Consider the following 17,791-nt stretch of genomic DNA (forward strand, 5'->3'; position numbering starts at 1 on the left):
GGCTGTTGAGAATCTCTGCTCCTACAAGATTTCTGCAAACTTGTACAAACAGTTGAGACAGATCTGTGAAGACCACATTAAAGCACAAATTCACCAGTTCAGAGAATATCCTTTTTTTAACTGCTGACAATCCAAAATGTTCTTACCTGCCAGTATGGGGTGATGGATTTCTTTGACTAGTTCGTGACAGTAGGCCACGGTAGTCTGAATTCCTGGTTTTTTGCATAATAGGGTCTATTGTCTTTTTTTTGGGGGGGGGACGGGACACTTCAGAGAACACTACTTATTCCTTTATGTCACTAACCATTTAAAAGGTTTGTAAGAAAGTTTCATTGGTATTTATGAAACACTTGGACATCTTAGAAAAGCTCATATTAGACACAGCAAGGTTTAAAAAGGCTGTATTGGCTGTATCATTTCGGGGTGGGGTTATATGCTGAACTTGCCATGCTTAGGTAAATGGAAAAGTGTTCCAACAAGCAGTTCTTGTTTTCTTCTTGAAAACTGCTGCTGGTCTGGTAGCATACAATGTTAGTGATTCTGATGTTCAAAATGTTTTATTTTCAAAAGTTTTGAGTTGCATCTGGTTGAGATCCTGATAAGCAGGTATTAATTAGTAGCAGAAATATGCAGTGAGCTGAAAGCAAGTTAAATTTCAGAGACAAAATATATCTCTTAACATGAGCTGAAATTACAGTACCTGTGTAGTAGTAGGCTCTTGCATGTATTGTGGTTTGTTAGGTTTTGAGGTGTGGAAATGTGTATGTTGTCCCACTGCACAGGGATGGGGGATTAGACAAAATACTCAAAAGTATGTAGATGCTTTTTTTCAAATAGTTCAAGTTATTTTGATTTCTCGTTATTAAAACAAGGATCCTCATTAAAAATTAAAATAAACATAGCAAAATTAACTGGTTGGTTTTGGGAGTAGGTGAATTTATTGTGCTATCAAGTGTCTATAAAAAAAATTATGTTGGTTCATTTCATCGCTGGCACTACCTATTAATTGTAATTTTCTTAATGATTTCTTCATGGATTCATTGGATAGTGTCCTTTTTCTAAAGAAAATAGACAAATGTTGGCAAGATCACTGCAGACAAATGGTAAGTTTTTTATCTTTTTAAAGGAAACCAGTTGCCTAGTCAGCCTGTGTTTTGCTTAACTTTGTTCCTTTATAAACATACTGTGCTTCTGAAATGTTGTCTTAAGTTTATATAAGGCTTCTTTGTGAACTACAACCATAGCTAGTTTGTTAGAAATCAAGACTTAAAAATACTTGTCTGTAGCATGTTTCTTGACACATTGGTCTGATCTCAGATACACACACACACAACTCCTACCTGTTGTTTCTATGTAAACCTTTCCACTTTTATATCTATTATCAAAGGAATTACTCCTTTATACAGAAAGATGCTAAATGTCACATTGATCAGCTCACTAAGATTGGCAGAATATTTTAAACAAATAGGCAGTCTAAGAAAGCACTGCCTGAAACCTGTCAGTGCATTTATTTTTTTGTTGTTGAGTGTGATTTGTGTTGCTAATTTCAAGAGTACAATGATTGTGGCTTTTTTATTCCTTCTCATAACAGATTATGATTAGAAGTATCTTTTTGTTTTTGGATCGGACTTACGTACTTCAGAATTCAATGCTGCCATCTATTTGGTAAGAGCACAAAGAATGTAATTATTAGGGAATATGTTTAAATTATCACATATCTTGCTGATTTTCAGTGGTGTCTTTAACACAAAATTTGTAGTGACCTCTAATTAGTGAATGCATACGTGCTTGTTGCAATGGGAGGTTTCGTTTTTAATTTATTTGCTATGAATTACAGGATTCTTTAGAATAGCTGGGATAGCGAATTTCAGCTGAGTGTAGATATCAACCTCCAGGTTGCACAGTTAAAGGAAAGGGCCTGTTTAGCAACTGAAGTGCGAGGGTTTGGGTTGCCAAGTTACTGGCTTTAATATGCATAATATTCAAAGTTCTGGAAGTATTTTTAAAGGGAAAAAGTTACTTAAAATAACAGCAAGTTACTCTCATTTTGGACTTCAACACCCCACACCACCACCCCAATATTTTACTAATGAGCAAATGACCTGCAGTACCTTTGGTGCTACCTGAATTACTTGACCAGAGAGTGAACGAGTGGTGGATGGAGGGCATGGCTTTTCCTAAAAGTATCCAGACCCACAGTTTCAGATTCATGGAAGGTTTTAACTGGGATGCCCAAAGCAGAGATCCTTGTCTTTCAATTCACTGAGTTCTTCTAAGCTTTGCCTAAGAATTAGAAAGTGATGGACAGAAAAGAATATTGTCCAATAGCTTAGCCATGGAATTGGGACCTGGGATGACATTATCCTTTTTTCATGAAAGCTGCTGTTCATTCAGTATCCATCATCCTGCCAACCAACCGAAAAATAAAAGATGCTGGAAAAGTTAGGTGGCTATTTAGGAAAAAAGATGTGCTTTGGTCTTTAGAATCTGTAGCTTACTGTTGATGCCTTGTCATGGTTTATTTTAGTGTTAATACATGTGTTCATCTTGAGTGATTTGGGGGCAGAGGAATAAGGAATTTGGAGAATGCTAGTATTTGTTAGCCTCTGATCTAGATCAAGTTTCGTTAATAGAGAGTACTTGGAATTGATTCTTACACAATTTATTGAACAGTCTGTGTTTTTTTTTAGGGATATGGGGCTAGAATTGTTCAGAACTCATATAATCAGTGATCAGAAGGTTCAGAACAAAACTATTGATGGCATTCTTCTGCTGATTGAGCGGGAAAGAAATGGTGAGGCTATCGATAGGAGTTTACTGCGAAGCCTTTTAAGCATGCTTTCTGACTTGCAGGTGAGTAAACTTGTTTCACCTTTAAACCAATAAACAGCTCAGATTCTTAATTTAGTGCTCAGTAAGCTTCACTCTGATTGCTACCATGTTGTTTCCCTAGATTTATCAAGACTCTTTTGAACATCGATTCTTGGAAGAGACTAACCGCCTGTATGCAGCAGAGGGACAGAGGCTTATGCAGGAGCGAGAGGTATTTGAACATTTAACAGTATTTGTTACACTTAATGATGCGGCATTTGTAGGGAGAGGAACTATTCTGCTGTCTTAGCCAGTGTACAGGGTAATAATGTGACCTTTATGTTTTATAGTACTCTGAAAAAGGAAATTCACATGCAGTTGCCTTCAGTCGCAGTGCTAATGATTTCTGCTTAGAACTGGAGCTGCTGCTGCTGTCAGACCAGTACTGCCTTCTTGTTTTTAATTCCCCTTTTGATTTATTTTTTTTTTTTAAATGTACAAAACTACTCTGGTGTTTTCAGGTTCCAGAATATCTTCACCATGTGAACAAGCGCTTGGAAGAAGAAGCAGACAGGATAATCACTTATTTAGATCAGAGCACACAGTAAGTGCAGTCTCTCTTTGCTTGGTATTGGTAGCCGTTTGGCTCTTCTTCTATTGAGGGCCACCTAATAGCTACAGTTTATCTCAGTTATTGACTGACCATCAAATGCTTCCCGCTTCCCATAACTCCTTATTTACAGTGAAGCACTGTCTTGGCTCACACAGCCAATACCCTTTTCTTCTAAGCCACTAGTTACTTTGAATTAATGTTGTTGGGCATTTGGTTGGAGAAAAATAGGCTGCCACGCCCAGTCCAAATGCCTCTTTCTTGCTGAAATGCAGTTAATTAGCTACTGTCCTACCTGGAAAAGATAGGACCTGGGATAGAGAATTCTCAAGCTAAAGGCTCTGAATATTTGCACATTCTTTATGGAGTCTGGGAAGCTATTGACTAATGTCACTTTTTAGTCTTTTGTACTTAGAGGCAGGATTTCCTCAAATACAATCAAGTGGAGGTCATGACTAGTAGGACAGGAGAAATGTTCTCCTAACAAAGCCACAGCTGTTGTGTCTGAGAGGACAATGTAGGTCACTGATAAAGCAAAACTTTGAGCAAGTGGTAGCAACTTCTTAAAGAGCAGGTACAGAGGATCTCTGAGAGGAAGGTGTTTTAGTGCTACCATCATACATTTTTATTTCCTTCCTCCTTCAGCTGTTACGAACATTGAGTTTGTTTAGTGGCTTCCTTTTTCCACACCATTATTAGTGGCCAGTCCCCTATTTTGTTTTAATACCTCTTGACTTGTGAGGTGTGGTTTTTCTTCTCCTCGGTTTGTCTCCCAAGACATGAATTTCCTCCCACAAAACAGGAGAAGCTGTATTCTTTGACAAACTTTTGCACGATTTCTTCATTGATGGAATCATTGTCCAGCTGCCTAGAGGTCATGTACAACAGGCTTATTGTGTGAATTAAACCGTCAGTCAGCAAAAAGAAAAAAGATTGCTTACTGGGGAGGAAAACAGATAAATATGTGTATAATCGTTTTAGGTCCTTGGCCACAGATGATTAGAGCATTCCAAATTACAAGTGTAGTTAACATAATCTCAAAGGATTTTAAACTGTCAGTAATGGAAAAAGGAAAAGTAATTCTAAACATTTTTTCTATAGGAAGCCACTAATTGCTACTGTAGAAAAGCAACTTCTAGGTGAACATTTAACAGCCATTCTTCAGAAAGGTAATCTTTCTTCTTTATAGAAATGTTTCTAATTAATGCTTTGGGGTTTAATTCCTGTGCTGAATAAGAAAGTGGCAGATTCAGGTGCTGGGGGAGGACACAAGCTACATCATTTTTAACACTCTTTGCTACTCAGTTCATAAAATAGCATTGACGATTTTGCAAGAGGGCAAATACTGTTCTCCTTGTCAAAAGGAAGGAGATGCAATGCTCTCTGCAGATATACAGCAAAACAAAAGGAAAACTAGAGTAGGGGACTCCCAAGTTCAGTGTGTTAAATAGTATTTTGAAGGCCCGGAAGTAAATGAGTAGCCTTTGAATTATGGCCCTACCAGAAAGGGGAAACATTGGTTACTTGCTGCTTGCAAAAAGCAGCTAGTTTTAAAAATTTAGTACAATTTGAGCAATGGATTATGTTGCTGCGGTTCTGCAGTAATCTCTGTGAAGTGACCCTCTGTTGCTTAGAGGGATAGTCAGGAAATAGATAGGGGTACAGCAAGAGTTGAATAACAAAAGAAAATTACCAAGTCCTTACTAGCCAGATTCTGGATGAAACAAGTATGTGAGCATCTTCCTGCCATCTGTAACAAACTCTTCATTGAGAGGAGGATCGTGTTTGCAATATTTACCCATCTACTTTCTTAGAACCTTGCTGTGGAGCTTCAGACTTTCTCTGCCAAAAAGGTAGTAAGTGAAAGGTAAAGATATTTCTTGAAGCCGCTTGCATTCAAACATCTGTAAAATTTATTTTACAGCTGAAATAGAGACTCAGAGCTCTGTCTGGCCAAGGAACCTTTCCTACAGATCAGTAGAGCATAAACTTTACAAATTTTTAGGGAATAGTAAAGCAGAAGTAAGCAAAGGTTTTATGGTAAGTGTGTTATGTAAAGTAAATGTAGCCTAAGATAGCCAGTGCAATAGCAAAGTTTTTAAGGTTTGAGCCAGTTCAGATAGCCATTCTGTGTTTTGCTGTTAAATTAGGTAGCTTAAAAGAAACAAATAAAAAAAACCCACCAACACCACCCCCAAAAAATAACACCCAACACCACTAATTACTAATAAAAAACTGGCTTTGAAGAGGTCCCTTACTGAAATAATATGCTGTGCTTTCTTTGGATTACTCTGGGTTTAATTCCTATTGAAATTCTCTCATTTGCAGGTTTAAATCACCTTCTTGATGAAAATCGTATTCAAGACCTGTCCCTTCTGTATCAGCTGTTCAGTCGTGTGAGAGGCGGAGTACAGGTTCTCTTGCAACACTGGATTGAGTACATAAAGGTACTGTGCCTAGAACTCCGGAACAGATACCACTATTGTATCAATGGGGTTTATACACAGATACTTGAGTCATCTCTATAAACTATTACATTTTTCGAAGAATTAAAGACTACTTGCTTATAAACTTAGTTAATAGCCAGCTTTTGAAACTGTACTAGGAAAAGTACAGTAACTGTTCTAGCCCTGTCACAGAAGATATCGAACATTGAGCTGACTTAGCAAACTTAAAATAAATTTGGAGGTTTTATTCTGCTTACAGTTAGTTATGAGGGACAACTATTTCTCCAGTAGACATTTTGGTAATGGCAGAGTGTTTGTCTTTTCCCTGCTAAAATTTCTTGTAAGAATGAGTGGTAGCTTAAGTTACCAACCAACTGAAGTTCAAAAGGCGCTTGAGTGTCACTTTAGACATTTCATCTTATTAGTCAGTGAAAATGCTGTCACAGAAAATATTGTTGTTGTGAAGGAAGTCTTTCTAATGACGTAGGAATACTGTTGAATAAAATTGAGTTTAGTGGTAGCTTTGCCTGTGTAAAACCTGAGGCTACAGATGGCTTAAAAATCATGTGTTTGTTTTGTCATGTTTAAGTTTTAGACAGATGTTCTGAATCATAATTCATTCATTCATAGATTCTTAATTCGCATAATTCATAGATTGGTTTTGAATCCACGTACAAGATCTAGGAATGATGATATGGTAAATACTTCATAATGCTACTACTTCTGTTGTGTTAGTGAAATTAGTACCGGAAACAAGACATTACAAAGATAACTTAGGCTTTTAGAAATCTTATCACTTAAATTCATTATCCAGACTAATTGAAAGATATGTTTTATTTTGCAGGCGTTTGGCAGCACCATAGTAATTAATCCAGAAAAAGACAAAACCATGGTCCAAGAGCTACTTGACTTTAAGGACAAAGTTGACCATATTATTGATGTTTGCTTTCTGAAGAATGAAAAGTTTGTAAATGCCATGAAAGAAGCCTTTGAAACATTCATTAACAAAAGACCAAATAAGCCAGCTGAACTTATAGGTATTTTTCTTCAGTTTCTTCCCATGTGAGAATTTGGGTGGGCAACAAGAGGAAGTTGCTGATACAGCTCATAGATGGGATGTGATGGAATTGTGTGTTAAAAGACATTATGCACAATGCATTATCAAACTGGGATCTACTGTGCCTTATTATGCAAGTGAATTATTTGATAGGATAGCGTCAAATGTTAAGAACAAGCTCTGTTCATCAGTTCGCTTTTCTGTAGCCTAGCCAGTAAAGAACATTAGAGCTTGGGCATTGCAGCAACTGACTGGTGTCCCGATGTGAGAATACTGCTAATAATTTGACTTTTTCAGAAGCTTACATAACTGCCAGCAACACAGGCGCAGAGCTATTAAGGGGTCTACATAGCTATCTGGGGTTTAATACATTAAAGATAAGAGAGATGAGGATGCACTGTACCACTCATGTTACAGGGACAGAGCCTCTATAGTTTGCAAAGAAAGTTATTCATAGATCTGTGCATTACAGGCCTGGCTCTCTGCACTTTTGAGTACCTAAGTCATTTCCCCACACAGTGAATAACAGCACAACAGATTGCAAAGCAGGTGTTAGGCTTGTGGAGTAATGCTTTCTGCCCTCCTTTTTTAAAGCAATTGATTAACTGTAATGTGCTGACCAAACCATTTGAAATTTTAAAAAAAGTGATCTGCTAGAGAAATTCAGCAGTATAAACAACATATTTAACTGGTTCATATATTTGTCTTATCTTTTTTGCTTGTATTATAGCCACATCAATCTACAGCAATAGTGACTTTTTACTTTGAGATCATAATATGGACCAGGATTTTTTATGTACACAAAAATCTGTTTTAACATTATATATGCCAGTAAAGTTAAGATGCGGTAATTGCTTATCTGCAAAAAGAGGTTAAGCTATAATGTTCTAATAACTTTATATCCTCGATGAAAATATATCAAGCTAGCTGTGATGAAACTGATAAAAGGTTGTTTCAGGATCCTTTACATTTTGAAAAGATTTCACAATATTAGATTTTTTTAAATAATTAAAAATTTAAAATGTTTCAATGTGATACTAAGCATATGCTAAACTACTTATTCCTCAATACTCTTCCAGCTAAATATGTAGATTCAAAGCTTCGTGCAGGCAACAAAGAAGCTACTGACGAAGAGCTTGAAAAAATGCTGGATAAAATTATGATCATATTTAGATTCATATATGGTAAGTATTGGGGGGGTTGTAGGGACACAGTTGTTTAATAAGTAACATACTTTGAAATAATTTTTGCAGTCTGCATTGTCAAGTGTTCATTCTCTGTAGCTGCAGTTTGTTGGTGTAGTGTTGTTTAACTAGTTTGCATGTTGAAATGCCAGTAACAAGACCTGACTCAAAATCAGTGGAAATCTTAACATGAAATCCCTTGTTAGCTTTACTGAGCCTTTAACTGGGCCTCTTGTAGGTAATGTTTGTTTTAAAAAAAATTTGTAACCACTGTCAAATCTCATCTCTTACAGGAAAAGATGTCTTTGAGGCCTTTTATAAAAAAGATCTAGCAAAGAGACTACTAGTTGGAAAGAGTGCATCAGTAGATGCTGAAAAATCTATGCTTTCCAAACTCAAACATGGTAAATATCTGTCTATCGGCTTGCTTTCTTAGAAAAATAGTCATTTTAACAGGCCTTTCCAGAAGTGCTGTTTGCATTTCCCCTTTATATGAGGACAAAAGACTTGTGTGCAAGTCTTGAATGACTGATAGGTTTTAAGAAGACCTGTTGCTTTCAGGTTTGTAATTGTAGCAGCAATAGCCAAAAAACAGGAGCTTAAAGCACACAGTGTATTTTGGCCTGCGGGATAGCGTTGAGGTTCCCTGCTGAATAAATCAGTGGTGTGCTCGGAGACCTTAAGGATGCCTTCCGCTGGTTACTCACTCCGTATGAGGTCTGAAATGTGAAGCTGCCAGCTAGCAGTCTTTTTAGTCTGGTCTTCATTGTTTCATAGGATGGAGGTTTTGGGTGGTAAGAGTAAGATTTTTTAGAAGCTGATTGTGTTGTACCCTCAAGATATAGTTTGGCAGGCAGCTGATAGGGGTTCAAACTGTCATCTGAGTGACAGGTTGCCAGTGGAGTCCTAGGATGAACGGTCACGTCCACGTGGAAAAACAGTTGGGTTGCAGAATAGCTGCTACATGAAAAATTTTTCCTCCTCCTTGTTTATAACCTTATTCTATTGTCTTAATTAGAATCCAGGCCTTTATGCAAGAAGGTATGCTGAAATAGGTCATCTTGCTTCAGAGTACATTCTGATACTTAGAATAGCTACTCTGTGGTGTTGAAAATAAACAAGATTAATTTTTAAGACTTAACGTTTTTCTCTTTCATAGAATGTGGAGCTGCTTTCACCAGCAAACTTGAAGGAATGTTTAAAGATATGGAGCTTTCAAAAGACATAATGATACAATTTAAACAGGTACTGTGGGAAAGCCTGCCATGGCTCCTTCATTTACTTGCTTTTTGAATGAGTTTTTCTCAGAAAACCTAATGAGAGGGTGCAGGATGTCTTCAGTTCTGAACATTTCTATTGTAATGGAGTTAAACTCCTTTTGAATTATTCCAGTTGACTGTAACGTTCTTCCACTACAGAGAAAAAGACTTTGTAAGTGATTGCTTTGAAAAGGAGTGGACAAAAGCCCACCTGAGAAAACAGTCCCTACTGAAAATCAGTCAGAATATGTTTCTTAATATTCTGTGCTATCTGTGCTTTTGAAAATCTTACTTAATTTATTAATCGTTTTTGTGAATAACAAAGCAAAAAACCTGAAACAAGCACCTGCTTAAAAAAACAAAACCAAACAACAAAAAACCCAAACAAACAAAACCACCCAAAAAACCCTCACCTAAAGTAATAAAAGAAGAATTGTAAACTTAGAAAACATTTTAATGCCAGTTGTAAAGCATTTTTAGCACCACTATATTCTGATGGACTGGCTTGCAAGTTTTTGCCCATTAGTTCTGGCAGTTCTATAATGTTTTGATTACAAGCAAATTTTAACATTCCTTCCTCCGTTCACACATAATTAGGTACATGTTCACATCAGCCTGCTAAAACACTTAGTTTGCTGTTTCTTCCTGTATGGAATTGCCTTTAGAACTTCAGAAAAGTGCTTTTTCTTATGCTAATGTATGTGTATGTAGCTAGAATTAGTCTTCTGTGCTCTTGTAATGCCTGTTCTAACTTTGCAGTTCTGCCTGAAGCATGTTTAATAAACATTGCTTTATTTTAATTTACTTTGTTTCTTTCTGCAGTATATGCAAAATCAGAATGTCCCTGGCAACATTGAACTAACAGTGAATATTCTGACTATGGGTTATTGGCCAACCTACGTGCCTATGGAGGTCCATTTGCCCCCAGAGGTAATGAATATGGATGTATAATACCAAGTATCATATCAGCTGCAGCTTGGTTTTAAGTATGTATGTAATACCTAGAAAGAAATGCAGAGGTGTCTTTTTAAAAAATGTTTGTTTTCTTTTTTTTACAATTCCCTTCATCTTTCCAAGCCTTTACTGAAGGCTTACTTGATTGTGGAGGAGGGAAGGATGGTTTTAAAGTAGAAATTGTGTTTTAGCATTTTGGGTTTTTTCTTTTCTTAGATGGTAAAACTGCAGGAGATTTTCAAGACATTTTATTTAGGAAAACACAGTGGTAGGAAGCTTCAGTGGCAGTCAACACTAGGACACTGTGTGCTAAAAGCAGAATTTAAAGAGGTGAGTGTATTGTTTTTCTTATTCCTGTTGCTCTGCCAATTCCAAGTCTGGGTTGTACCTTAGGGGTACATCAGGAAGCTTTTTTGTGCTGTGATGGGAAAAGTTAGTGGTGTTTTGCAGTTACATTGAACTTTGACTTCTTGCTATGATTTCCAGAGTCAGTAGTTTCTGAAATAGATGTATTAAGGTCTAAGAAGACACATCCAATTTTTGTATTGGTGGGGAAAAAAAAAAAGCTGTTTATTACTGCTTGGGGAAAATGTCCAGTGGGTTTGTTCCATATTAAAAATGGCACTAATTTCTATACTGAAGAGGGGAAAAAGAAAAGGCACTGTTTCATAGATGACCTTACTTCATCTGACAGCATTAAGCATCTTTACAGTAAGTTTTCACTACTGAAATAAAGAAAAGTTTTGGATTGTACAAGAATACAACAGTTTTTAAAGGGCTTCTTTTTATTCTCCTTCAGCATTTCTTCATGGGCACAAATATATTTCAAGAAAATTTCTCTTGGAATAGGAATGCTTACCAGTTCTATTTTTTCAGAAAACTATTAATGGTAAAACAAGTATTATCAAACTTGGTTATTTCAAAGATCCTATAGTTCCTAATACTCTGTTTCTTAAATTAACGTGTGTGTTACGCTTTCACTTCAAGGTCTTTCAGACTGTAATTTTAAGCACTCAGTGCTTTGAGATTTGTCTTGAGTAAGTTGACAGATAGCCAGTTGTTACTGGATATAATAGTCTAACCTTCTGACCTCTAGTGTATTCTCCATTTCATAGTAAACACCAGGTGACCAGTAACTTTTATTCTTTCATATTCCCAAATGAATAAAGTATCACATCCTTTTAAGTTAAATAATTGACGTGCAAGAATGGCTTGTTCATTGCCTTGTCCCTCTGACTCCCCCCCAAAATAAACCACCCAAAAACCTGAACAGCCTAATGATGTCTGTTAATTTCCCTTGTGACAGGGCAAAAAAGAGCTTCAGGTCTCCTTGTTCCAGACACTGGTGCTGCTCATGTTTAATGAAGGAGAAGAGTTCAGTTTAGAGGAGATAAAACAAGCCACTGGGATAGGTTGGTATTGAAAACAGTGGACTACTTCCAAGTGTTCTTACTTAAAAAAAAAAAAAATCTAAACTTGTTTCTGCTTTAGAGGATGGAGAGCTGAGAAGGACACTCCAATCCCTGGCTTGTGGTAAAGCCCGAGTACTGACTAAAAGTCCCAAAGGCAAAGACGTGGAAGACGGTGATAAATTCACATGTAATGATGATTTCAGACATAAGCTCTTCAGGATAAAGATCAACCAAATTCAGATGAAAGAAACGGTATATTCTTTTTAATCCTCTGGGGTTTAGATCCTTGGGTTAAGTGTCTTGTGGCCTGCCTGTTTACAAGCCTTTTCCCACTCAGTTGTAACGTACATGCTGGTATCTTTGTAGAAGTTACATGTATAATTTGGATGATAGCACATACCTTACAATGCTGATTTAAGTGTGTGCTTCCATACCAACCTAGACACCAGTGATGCTAGATGTTTGTAAGGTCAAGAGAAGTTCCAGTTAGTCAGTGTTCTTTTCACTCTTGATCATTCCTTGGAACCCTACTGAATTGTTTGTGCATATAGAAACAAGTTCACAATAAGTTTTCCCTGAAAGCCATCCAACATATAATCTGTGCAAAGATTTTATTTTCTTGTACAAGGTTTTTTCTAGTAGATCATCAGTCTTCGTATTTGTAAAGGATTTATGTCAAATATTTGACAACAGACATTTTACTGTCTTATGCTGAGAATTGTCTTAGAGATACAAAGAATTGTTTTGACAGTTCTAGTGTTCTCTTTAAAACTTTTTCTAAATGGATCCTTCAGGTAGAGGAACAGGCAAGCACTACAGAGAGAGTATTCCAGGACCGGCAATACCAGATTGACGCTGCAATTGTACGAATCATGAAGATGCGCAAGACACTGAGTCATAACCTGCTTGTGTCAGAGGTCTACAACCAGCTTAAATTCCCAGTAAAGGTGTGGTACTGATTTTTCTTCTTCTGAAACTTTACTACTTCCTTTTCTGTCCCCTGGCCTGTCCTCAGCTAAACAGTCCTTCTGTCTAAAACATACATCTTTTTATTATTAGGAAAGGGCAAATACTAACTTTCAGGAATTTTTAAAGTTCCAGTTGCATTCATTTATCTGAATATTACCTCGGGCTTTTAGTAGGTTAAAATCTGTTACAAAAGGCTTTCAGAACCAGAGCCTGTTAGCAGTAACTGTAAAGCTAGCTCTCCTTGTTCTTGGGGTTGAGGGGAAAATGTTTCGGATACATGATGCAGAATTGGCTTTGATTCTTAATTTGGCCAATACTTTGAAATTAATTAGTAACCAATAAATATACAGTAGTTTTTCCAGACAGGTTATATTGGTTAATATAGGGGGGGGGGGGAGGGGAGGAATATGTATGGAATGAAAGTTAGATATTGGGGAATGTCTCAAAGAAGCCCGCAGCTGTAATATAAAATGAATAGCTTATTGTGTAGAAATGGAAATGGATTTTCAAATAGCAATGCATCTGTTTGAGTTCAAATATGCAGTGCTTTCTATCAGTGGAAATGTGAAATAAAAGGTACTGCCATCTCATTCTGTTCTGTTACCATGTAAAGTTCCTACAGGCCTGTAAGTATTGCATAAACTGCAGCTGAGCTTTGCAGAGTTATAACAAACGATATAAATGTTTTTTGTCACTCTTATCATGAGGCATTTTTATAATGTCCTTCACCCAACAAAATCATAGGGTGCTCAAACTGTTGCAAAACTTCATCACATCAAGATAAAATGAAACTTTTGCCATCTTTTACCAGGTAAAAGTCAGAAATAGAAACAGTTTGGTACATAATACATGAACTGCAGTTCTTTAGAGTTCAGTCTAAACAGCAGCATCTTTCTCTGCTCTAAAAAGTCTATGCTTAGCTGCAGGTGACAAGCTAATTTTGTAACCTTCTCTTCAATCAATTATACATTGCAGACTTTAGAAGCTTTGATGCTTTAAGGGATTAATTTTTTTTTAGCTGTGACTTCTGTTTCCACAGCCATCGTAAACAGTACAGATATTTGGCTTAAGTAGAAAAAAAGAACAGAGAAACATTGACTGCAAAGTAATAATGCTGACATCTGCTTTATTTTACAGCCTGCTGACCTTAAGAAGAGAATAGAATCCTTAATTGACAGGGACTACATGGAAAGAGATAAAGAAAACCCGAATCAGTACAACTATATTGCATAAACATGTTGGCCTTTGTTTTACTGCACACTTGGTGTCATACACAGTTGCCAGTGGATAAACTAGCCTGTTGATCCCGTTAATTGACTTTTTATACTACCGATGATTGAATGAAAGCAGTGTAATGGAAAAGTATAGTAGAGTGGACTTCTTTCAGTGGTTAACATGCCCATTTAAAAGAGTACTATTTACATTTTAAGAAGAATGCTGTTGAACTCTTTGCATGTTATTTAGTAAGATGTGCAGAAAGCTGAAAGAAAGTACCTGGTCTTTGTGATTCCATTTGTCTCTGGGTCTGAAGAGGGAGTCCCTTGATATATGACAGATGTCTTTCACACCTTTAAATGGAAACAGAAGGTTAATTAATATAAGAAAATAGCCTTTAAAATGCTTAAACTGCATGCAAACTTTTAATTTACTGTACAGAATGCATTTCAGTTAGTAACATACCATTGGTTTGGTTGATGCCCACACTTGGATTTTTTTTCCCTTGAGGGAGGGAAAATGGGGAATAAGCCAAGCTATGCTTATTGCTGATCTAATGGAAACTATTCTTGGTCACAATTAAGACAAAATGGTACCAATATAAAACGATGTATAGAGTTTGCAGTGTGGGCATGTGTTCTGTATATACAAACACCATTCTTAAATAAGTGCTGCAACAAAACAAGTTCAGATTAGATTTATATGGCTTGCCTATAAGATTTAGCGTTCACCTTTGGGAATTTTAAGCATAAAACAGCCATAATGGAAAAAGTGACAGTTTTTACTAGTCATGGGTAGGAGGCCTTCACCTCTTGGCAGCAATACTCTAGAAAAGAGAATCTATTTACAGATATCTATGAAAAGCCACACTGTTCTTGTGGTAAAGCTGTAAGAACAAAAATTACAAATGGATTTTAATACTTGTTTTGCTTTGCAACGTTCTAAACTTGAACTAACCTCAAGGTTTAGACAGGACAGCTCTTCTAAGACTGTCCTGCTTTGGATTGCTTTAACTTAAAGCTTTAAGAACTCAGCCCTAGAAGTGGCAGGCCTCCTAGAACCCAGAAGCCTACCTCTCATATAGAAAGTTAAGTATTGCTACAAGGCATCTAAAATATATTTTCTTAGATGACCAGAGAGCATTCTTTGCATCTTTATAAGACATGGGAGAATAAGTCACTTGAATGTAGAGCTTTGTTTCAACAAAATGCATTTTTTTTATTGCTATAGCAGCATGTGCCAGGAATATATGGAAAAAAGTGTCAGCGGAAAAGGTAACTCCTCCACATAACAGTTCTTCCTTACCCAGCCAGGCTTTAGACCTTATGATCAGCTGTGTTGCGGAGCACAATGAAACACCTCATCTTGTTCAGGCACTGATAGTCCTGGGGAATACCAGATACTTCTTGAAAGCAAGATTTTACTTTTGTTTGATGGCAGTGTAACTTAGCTCTCTATGATCTATAACTTTTATCACTGTGATCCCACATTCAGGGGTGTGCATGTGTGAGAGAGGGAGTGTGTGTGTGTGTGTTTTGTACCTGACACATCCCATCCTTATTGCTTTTTTGATCTACTGTTTAATTCCATATTTTCTCTGACTGTGTTTTCTCTCAAGCTCTTTTATACGCAGTCCTCAGCTGACAGATGAAGCAAATGTGTTTTTCTCCTACTAAATTATTTGCTGTTACCTCTAGTAACTGTCATACAACTCTGTGATCTGCAGAAAATCTACCTTATCCTCTGACACTGTTGCAACATAACCACTGGTAGACATCCAGGACCACCCTTGCCTCTGTAAGAAAAATACTAACAGTAGAGTTATCTGGTAAGAAACTTGAAGACTGCTCCTGCAGATCTTTTAAGTATTAGTTTAAATAGAGGTCCACTGGGAAGGAAAGAATGCCCCTGCCCGCCCCAACCTTCTGTATTTTGCATTCAATGTTCCTTTTTCTTGTATGTGTTTTGTATCTTTAGCCAATAAAAGATTCCTTTTTAAAAGGTGTTTTGGAGAAGAGGCATAAAACTTAACTCTGGGAGACAGGAGATGATGAGTATCAGTATTGAACTGGTTCCCTTCAGTCTGTTGTAGCATATAAATCTAACACCACTACATGTTTAAAATGCCTATTCTGGTAAAATCCTCCCTCCTTAGACAAGTGTGTTGCATTCAGTCAAACTAACCAGAAAGGTCTAAAGGCTTATTTAATTTTTACCACATCGATTTCAGTAACTTTAATGCAGAAAATATTACCTAGAAAAATGTCCTCAAATCTCATCAGACTTCCATGATCTGAGGCAGACCCAAAGCGGCGATCCAGTTAAAGCAACCCAAAGAACGGACTTGGAGAATCCCGGCTAGGCCTAGAGAGGGGGTGAGAGAGGGGAGGGGAGAAGGCTTCTCTTTTTATCTTCATGAGTTTTCCCCAAGAACTTGTTCATCTCTTCTGCTAAGGTCTCGCTCATTCCTGGTTAATGACAAAGCTGCAGCCAAGATTTATTGTCCAGCCGTACAACTCTGTAACTTCTTGCTGGGATCATGTGCCTGCCTATTGAGCCATATATATCTCTGTAAGAAAAAGAAAATTAAAGTGGGCTTGGACCACAACTCATCTGGCTATAACACAGCTTGTCTGTTTGGCCACACATTTTTAATCTTGACTTGCATGCAGTTTATAGCACCTTGTTCATAAGAAATTGCAGTTTATTCTTAGAAATATATATTTTAGGTTTTTTAATCTTTATACCCATAAATGGACTATTTTTTTGTCTTGGCTGGTTTAAAAAGTGACCATTTTGTTTAAATGCTGTAATTGCAAATGTGTTGTAAACGTTGTTTTGTTCTATAGTTTACACAAAGGTGCCAAAGTAAATAGTTAATAAAAGAAAACAAACCCTAGCAAATTAAGTTGCTTTAGCTGTTCTTCATATTTTGGTCTTTTTTTTTTTTTGTCAGCCTTTCATTTTTTTCCTAAACATATCATTTGCCCTAATGCTTTCTTTAAAAAAAAAATGCATCTAAAGAAATATTCAAATACCACTTTTTTTAGTGATTTCATATAGTAGGAAGAATATTTTCTTTGAAACGTTACACTAAAGTTGTAAGAGTACAGCAGCATTCAGAAATGTAATATACTTTTTGTATAACAGTTCTTCAGAGTGTGTCTGGAGTGGGGGGAAAAAACTAACCGTTACTTCTCAGAAGCCTCTTCCCTCAGCTACCAGAACATGAAATTGTGCTTTTTCACTGCATCAAAGAGTTATAGTTTATGCAGACTTGCAAACAGGGCATGTATCACCGTTGCATCCTTCGATGCAAAAAGCAGCAAAACCTTTTTTATGTTTCATAAGTCTGATATGGGTACAGAGAGTCTTTCTTAAGTTGGTAAATAATGTAAATACATGTCCTTTCAGAGAGTGAGTCTGTTATCTAGGTATTTTGTGTCATTTAATAAATATTAAACAGTTTTGTGTTGATAAACTCTTGTGTGTAAAATGCCTTCTTACTCAAAAGGTCTGTATGTTGGGCTTACTAATGTTTGTGGCTTCTTTAAATTCTTTAGCTTGTGCTTTGATAGCAAAATACTTGTTTGCTACTTCAATACAATAAGTAGTTCCTTCTTAATTCAGTCATTAAAATCCCTTGAGTTTTCTAAGTGGCTTCCATTCCTGAATTTTTTTTAATTTTTGTTGTTGTTGGGTGTTTTTTTTTATGAAGTCTTCTACAAGGGTATTGGAGGGGAAGGAAATAAGCATCCTCACAAACTCTGAATTGGGATTAAAAGGTGTAGAAGTGCCAGAAATGGTACAAAACTACCAAAGGTGGTGGCTTGTTGCTAGTAGAGGAGGCTACTTTCCTGCTGTATGATTATT

The 17,791-nt window shown here is 36.7% G+C and overlaps 1 protein-coding gene across 2 annotated transcripts in view; it reads left to right on the top strand.

Moving 5' to 3' along the window:
* Positions 1-17,574, top strand: part of LOC101910426 (cullin-4B) — a 29,385-nt gene extending 11,811 nt beyond the window's left edge. The window contains exons 4-21 of one of the 2 annotated variants that reach the window (XM_055818366.1): positions 2-105; positions 1,034-1,103; positions 1,592-1,665; positions 2,691-2,853; positions 2,954-3,043; positions 3,333-3,415; positions 4,523-4,590; positions 5,750-5,868; positions 6,713-6,905; positions 8,005-8,109; positions 8,403-8,513; positions 9,269-9,354; positions 10,191-10,298; positions 10,539-10,652; positions 11,629-11,734; positions 11,814-11,986; positions 12,529-12,681; positions 13,841-17,574. In XM_055818366.1, the coding sequence (XP_055674341.1) occupies positions 2-105; positions 1,034-1,103; positions 1,592-1,665; positions 2,691-2,853; positions 2,954-3,043; positions 3,333-3,415; positions 4,523-4,590; positions 5,750-5,868; positions 6,713-6,905; positions 8,005-8,109; positions 8,403-8,513; positions 9,269-9,354; positions 10,191-10,298; positions 10,539-10,652; positions 11,629-11,734; positions 11,814-11,986; positions 12,529-12,681; positions 13,841-13,936 (2,016 nt within the window). In that variant the 3' untranslated portion in view covers positions 13,937-17,574. Of the gene's footprint in view, position 1; positions 106-1,033; positions 1,104-1,591; positions 1,666-2,690; positions 2,854-2,953; positions 3,044-3,332; positions 3,416-4,522; positions 4,591-5,749; positions 5,869-6,712; positions 6,906-8,004; positions 8,110-8,402; positions 8,514-9,268; positions 9,355-10,190; positions 10,299-10,538; positions 10,664-11,628; positions 11,735-11,813; positions 11,987-12,528; positions 12,682-13,840 lie in introns of those variants that run through there. The other variant, XR_008749744.1, reaches the window with a different exon arrangement.
* Positions 17,575-17,791: the final 217 nt, after the last annotated feature.

The sequence above is a fragment of the Falco peregrinus genome, chromosome 13 (assembly GCF_023634155.1).
Source record: "Falco peregrinus isolate bFalPer1 chromosome 13, bFalPer1.pri, whole genome shotgun sequence".
In the NCBI taxonomy this organism is placed as follows: Eukaryota; Metazoa; Chordata; class Aves; order Falconiformes; family Falconidae; genus Falco; species Falco peregrinus.